At 46.5% G+C, this 6,605-nt stretch overlaps 2 protein-coding genes across 2 annotated transcripts; both read right to left on the reverse strand.

The window, feature by feature from the left end:
• Positions 1-2,027: 2,027 nt before the first annotated feature.
• LACBIDRAFT_324455 (uncharacterized protein) lies at positions 2,028-3,044 on the reverse strand (the record flags this gene model as incomplete). The annotated part of the gene is made up of 5 exons (XM_001877920.1): positions 2,028-2,402; positions 2,457-2,651; positions 2,848-2,910; positions 2,961-2,977; positions 3,038-3,044. 5 exons carry the CDS (start codon positions 3,042-3,044, stop codon positions 2,028-2,030), a joined length of 657 nt encoding a protein of 218 aa, XP_001877955.1.
• A 3,237-nt stretch (positions 3,045-6,281) lies between these two features.
• LACBIDRAFT_314233 (uncharacterized protein) lies at positions 6,282-6,605 on the reverse strand (the record flags this gene model as incomplete). Its single annotated transcript, XM_001877921.1, has 1 exon — positions 6,282-6,605. The coding sequence occupies one exon, from the start codon at positions 6,603-6,605 to the stop codon at positions 6,354-6,356; it is 252 nt and encodes an 83-aa protein (XP_001877956.1). The 3' UTR covers positions 6,282-6,353.

The following is a 6,605-nucleotide window of genomic DNA, read 5'->3' on the forward strand; positions in this document are numbered from 1 at the left end:
GCATGTACATCTCCTGAGTAGCTGTCCGGCAAGTGTCAGTAGTTCCAATATTTGTCCAGCAAGTGTCAGTAGTCCCAATATCCTTTCACTGGAGACCTGTAGCTTCAGTAGAAGAGATAATGCAAGCCAACAAGCAGCCGTAGTTATAAAGAAGAGCAAAAAGGAATGAAGTTCAAAATAAAAATTGTTATTTTGTGCGGCGAAGAGACTTCCGAAATACATGAAGATCAACTAAATATCATAGAAGGGAGAAGTCGCGATGGCAAAGATTTGTGAACATGTTGGTGTCGAAATCATCGGGGGTGCGTCGCAGGGGTGTGTACCAATGAACGTAGGCGAGGGGGTGGTTGTATTGGCTGAATTCAGCTGGCAACTTGAAGATGACCAACGCGGAGCCCGAGCAATAGAAGGGTCAGTGAGATGAACGAGTGACGTTTCGATGTTTGGAGCTTACAAAAGGACACGATGAACAAGCAAAGCAGGGCTTCTATCAACGCCCCAAGGGCGGTGACATTGTCTCCATGAGACCTCTGACCGAGCCACCTTCCTTCCATTCCCTTGTGTCATGCATGTTGTCCTCGATGTTGTCGTCGGCTGAGGGGTCGCACGAATACGCCACGAGGCCACGTATACAGTTGATATGTGTGCTGGCTCTGGAACCCAGATGGGCGAATGGGGATTGGAAAGCGGGAGAGCTTCGGCTGAGAAGGGAAGAGGTGAAAGATTTGAAAGAGGATGAGCAGGGAGAGCGAGCGGTCACAGTGATTGTGTTGGAGAGTCGGAGGGGTTGTACGTTGGTCGGCCATGAGACGAGCAAGGCGCTGACTGTGTCGCAGGTGGATCTGTCAGCGTGAACAGAGGGTGGCCATGTGACGATTGCCGAGGCAATGCATCTGCTGGTGGGGCTGCTGATGGCGAGGCTCCAGCGATGAGAGGATGCTGAGGTTCCGGTGAGGAAGTGGTGGATGTCAAGTGGATGTGCTCATGTCGAATTGAACAAGTCCGTTGAAACTCCGACACCATGTGACAATGTTGATTTTTGAATTTCCCAACACGGAAATCCATTCTTTCTTCCCCCCCACCACATCGCCAATGCGTAAGTCTTTCCATTCAAGTCCTCTTCATGTTCAGTCAGTGTGTCCCTTCCTTCTTCATCCATGTTCTCCACACTCATGGCCCTCTTCTAGTCTGCACATGCATACATCCTCCTCATCTGTGTTGGCCAAACTCACACTCACCCCCCTTCCTCTCCTTGTTTCCAGTATGTGTGTGTTGCCATCTGTCTCCGTCCCCGTTCACCGTACTCACACCCCATTTGCCTCCTCATCTCCAGGCAGTACTGACCAACCTACCCGCAGCATGTCTGTGCGTACTTTACATAATTCGCCCTCATCTGTGTTCGTCGTATTCACCCCCCTTTCTTTTCTCATCTCCAGGCAGTGCGTACTTTCCTTGTCCCTTATCGGTGTTTGTTGTACTACCGCCCCCCCCTTTCTCGCCTCTGCTCGATATGGTGCGTACTTTCCACGTCTCTTGTCGGTGTTCATCATACTCACCCTACCCTGGCCCCTTAACCCTTTCTCTCCTCATCTCCAGGCAATACTTACTTTCCTGGATTCTTATCGGCATTCATCGTACTCACACCCCCTTGCTCTCCTCGTCTCTACGTAGTACCTTGAATGTATATACCTTGTCTCTCAGTACACAATACCACGATGCTTGCCAATCACTACTGCCACTTTTGGTTCAAAAAAGTGACCAGCTACCCATTGTGTACCATGAACCAGTAGCCTTCGTAGATCAAAAACAATGCAAGCAACATAAAATTAGACTTGACTACAGAGCCCTGGTTCACCTGGTAGCTACAGTAGACGCAGAGCAACGGACACAATCCAGAGCTACCTACCATGTTCAGGGAACTACTGATGCTACTGAGATTAATAGGATGACTACAGGAACTATGCACTAGGGGACTTGTGTACCCAGGTATTCAGGATACTGAGGGTATTTGTAGCTACTGACCCAAGTCAGTGCCTCCTGATGTGGTTCTTGAGTACAAAAATATCCATAGCCGTAAACTCGTTATCTCCGAAGGAGGATACAGTCTTCAAGAACGTATCGATCCCGTCATCGGTGCACAAATGAACAGCATGCAAAAAATGCTCGTCGGTACAGCCAAAGGCGATAAATTTGGGTAGAAAGTGCGACATGGGAGGGATGCATGTCTCCAAAAAGTGTCTCACTGGAGCGGTCGATTCGTCTAAAGGCGGCGTGGCGGCGGCACGGGTTGGGATTGGCAGATAAGAGGGTTTAAACCCCCTTTTCCGCTCTGTAACTGGAGGGGCGTGGACGGACAACTTTGGGTTCACTTGTTTCACTTGTGGTTTCGCGGCAGGCTTCGCCTGCTGGAATTTCGTATCAGTCACCGTCTTTCACTACGGGCACCTTATACTGACTGTAGATGGCCCGCGGGTGTTCCTCGAAACGTCGACGGGGTCTCTCGCCCCACTTTTAATCTTTTTCTGCCTGGCACGCAAGTAACGCCATCTGTTATTCGAGAACAATTTCTGCATATACACCCGAGCCACATTCTTGCGCCGGTTGGTGTCCGCATCTGATGCGAGAAAAAGATTCGGATATAGAGACCAGATCTTCGAATACATAGTTTGAATCACGACGGAAAAAGATTGGACAAAAAATATATACCTCTTGTTCACATTTCGTCACGTTTTCCCGTTGCCCCATGTAAGTCTTCGCATAAACCAGATGTTTTCGAGTCGACGCTCTCAACGCTTCCTGAAGAGGACTTTCGTGTTAAATACTCAAAAAAACGCGAAGTACACTAACTTTCAATCGATTGATGTAATCCTGTGATAAATGTGTACCCATCGTTTTTCGAAAATCAGCCGTCTGTACGCTAATGTCAGAACAAAGCACATGATCGGTAGCCATTAGCCCACCTTGATGGATATTTTGTCTAAAAACGTAAGAACGACGCGTAAGAGTTCAACGATGTCAGTATCAAAGACAAACTTACGAGGCATCGTGCACAACCGAAAGATGGGGAATGGAAGAAAAGCAAGACGCGGCTTTTGAGGCGATATGATATGAACACTGATTGACTTATGTTGTGGAAAAGCTTAATTTCAATAAACAGGGTCACAACAGCGTGTTGCCATCTGTCAGTCACCAAGACAGAAACAGAAACAGTGGCGGACGTGGGGGTGATTACTGCCAGTGGCTACTACCGAATCAATACAAAGTGAGGAAAAGATGACTAGGGCAGACCTGTGGCAGACCTCATTCTGAGCAGCGCGTTCGCGGTCCCAATGAGGAACAACCGGTTTCCGACACACAAGTGTAGCGCCTGAGATGACAAGAGTTGGGGAGTGTTTCGATTGAATGCGTCATACAATACAAATACAACCGATGCGGCCCTTACCGACGAAGTAATAGCGGTGTACAACTTGCAGCCCTGACGGCGTCTATGCTCGTGCCGATCAGCATTAGGTTTCCCTATACATTGTTACGACAACACTGTCTTTTGAAGTGCACCCTTTGAAAGGACGTTAGAACGAAACTGCGTATTGCGTTGGTATTGCGCCATCACTGCACCTTGACTGCACCAAACAAGTGTCAATTTTGAACTGAAAAGTGGACGTCCACTTTTCAGTTCAAAATTTGTGATTGTTTATCTCGCCTCGAACACTCCCTACTTGGTCACTACTGGATATGATCACGGCACGAAGACTTTGTTGACCCACAAGTTGAGGTGCGTAATTGCACAGTTTCCCTATACACTGTTACGACGACACTGTCTTTTGAAGTTCACCCTTTGAAAGGACGTTAGAACGAATCTTCGAATTGCGCCATGCACCTTGACTGCACCAAACAAGTGTCAATTTTAAACTGAAAAGTGGACGTCCACTTTTCAGTTCAAAATTTGTGATTGTTTATCTCGCCTGTGTTTCCCTCGAACACTCCCTGCTCACTACTAGATATAACGGCACGAAGACTTTGTTGACCCACAAGTTGAGGTGCGTAATTGTGACCACATTCGCGTAGCTTCTCAATAATAGTCATTGCAGAATCAGGTTTCCTTCCCCTAGTCGAGAACCAGACGTGTAGTGCAATGGGTTACCGCTTATACATTTATAACGTCTCCGTTGGCTGAAGCGTGCTCTTTGCCAAATGTCAACGAGACTAGACGTTACGGAAATTCGTCGTATGGTGCCCCTTGCCCGTCAATACAAGTTTGACTCACCTCGACAGGGTACATACGCCACGAAGTCATACTTGACCCACAATACGCTGCGTAGTTGTATGAATTTTCACGTAGTTTCTAAAGAATAAACAATGTAGATTCAGATATTCATTCCTTGCTCGAGAGACGCTAAGTGCATTGCGTCACCCTTTTTTCACTGTTATGACGACACACCCTTTATGAAATGACCTCTACAACTCATTCGATGCCACTACCGACCTCATTGCCACTCTTTTCCGCATGGCCGTCACTTGGAGTATCAGAACGTCTTCGTCTTGGTCCTCGAGAACGAGTCATCTGATCAGACAGAGGCACTTTTACGGTATTTCGGTACCTCGCTTTTTGAATACCGCAATCCGGCTATTGAACCCCTGCGTAAGCTGCAGGATTCGGAGGGAGAGTATCTCGATACTATCATATTCGTAAACGATGGCTTTCCCTCCATCAACGACATCCTCAACATCGGCAACGCCGAAAACAGTTGCGCAGCTGATTACATGTACCACGAAGAGCCCACTTCCCCCGTCTCTACGAGAACTGGTCGGGAAGGATATCAACGGTACGGCGCTCGAGAACGCCCCATCCGAAAAGATATTACTTTAAGCATGCTCACGGTTCAGTGCGTCTTCCACAATCAATGAACTTTACTTTTTTTGCTTTAACAGTTATCTAACTCGACCTTCTTATACAGAAAAGGCGGGGTATGGCAGGATTATGATGGTGCCCAGGCTCAAGCATGCTTACGATTCGGTGCGTTACTAACCACGATATCATTTTTGTTTTTTTGCTCAGACACGGAACTAACTCGGCCTTATTCTACAGAAAGTTTTGATATCACCCTTAAAATTCTGCACAAACTCACAAGACAGATCGTGTTTTGGCTCACAAGATGGTCTCCTCCGATTCAAACCCAGTTTTTTGCCCATTTCATTTTTTTTCCCTGCTCTACATTGAATAAGTGTGCTTGATAGTATGGTGTTGGGGTCAAGCCGGTGCTGGAGGACAAGTCGACGACGGTGAGCTCTGTTGTGGGGGATGGCTCTGTTGCAGACTTTACACAAGTCTTTCAGCCATTCCCCATCAATTCGTTGTGCACGATGGCTCGTAAGTTTACATTCAATTCTAACATCGTTAAGTCTTACGCGTCGACCTTACCTTTTTTAGGCAAAAGATCAATCAACCAATCGCGTGCATTGTTCTCACATTAGCGATATCCGAAAAAGCTGAGTCCACAGTTTTCGGAGAATCGAGTATTTAACATGAAAGTTCTTTAAAGCATCGCGAGAATGACAACTCGGAAACACCTGGTTTATGGGAAGACATAAAGTAAAGAAGATGGCGTTCCAGGAAGCATCGCGAGAGTGACAGCTCGGAAACATCTGTCTGGATTACATACATGGCGCAACGGGAAAACCTGTCGAAAAGTGAAAAAAGAGGTAATACATTAGTCGTCCGGATATGACTTTAAATAACGTATTCGTCTGTATACTACTTCAAATAATCTATACCACATAACGACAAAGACATTAGCATTTGCAAAGAGAGAAAAACACTGTAAAGTAGTGGTAAGTTGGCTACAGATGAGTTGACATATGTTTGGTACTGTTTGTCTATAGCTCTCAAAGAATAGTGTGACAAAAAAACGGGTCTGTATAAGAACGATTCCTTACGTAAACTCCAGGACTCGTAACATTTTACTTTTATCACTCATTTCTGAAGCAAGAAAATTATAATTTTATCTAACTGCTCATTTTTTCTGCAAGTGTGGAATAAACGATTTAACATAGTTATCTACTGTTTACCACCTCTTTACCTGGCGACAAAAGCTGTTTGCCCCTTGTGAAAGCGAACACACCTCTGAGTTCTCCGGCTCACAGAAAGCAGCGCTCGCCCTTGGATCGCCAGCCTACAAAACGAAAGAGAGGGCAAACGAGCAACATTTCATCATTGTTCTCCAAATAGAAGGATCCAGCAAGGATGGCTGTCGGTCTTATTACAACGCGAGGTTAACGTCATAGACAAGTTGATCAAATTCAAACAAACATCTCGTGAACGTCTCTTCGCATTTCAACAGTTTTGCTTACTGTACCTACATAACTACCGTCCTATTACCTCCAACTACAACTCCTACTTTTACAGTCCGAGGTATTTGTCTCCCTAGCCAACTTCTACGCCATCGCCGAAACAGTATGGCTTGCAACGGAGAGGGATCTGGGTAGATGACGAGGTTAAGGTGACGTTGAGGCGACGTTAGAGGGAGTTGGGAGTTCCAGTCGGTCGAAGAAGTGACGTGGAGAACACCAAACAGCCTCGGATTTGGAATTTCCGCGCGTCCGCCCAT

The sequence above is a fragment of the Laccaria bicolor genome, genomic scaffold (genome assembly GCF_000143565.1).
Source record: "Laccaria bicolor S238N-H82 LACBIscaffold_5 genomic scaffold, whole genome shotgun sequence".
Lineage (NCBI taxonomy): Eukaryota > Fungi > Basidiomycota > Agaricomycetes > Agaricales > Hydnangiaceae > Laccaria > Laccaria bicolor.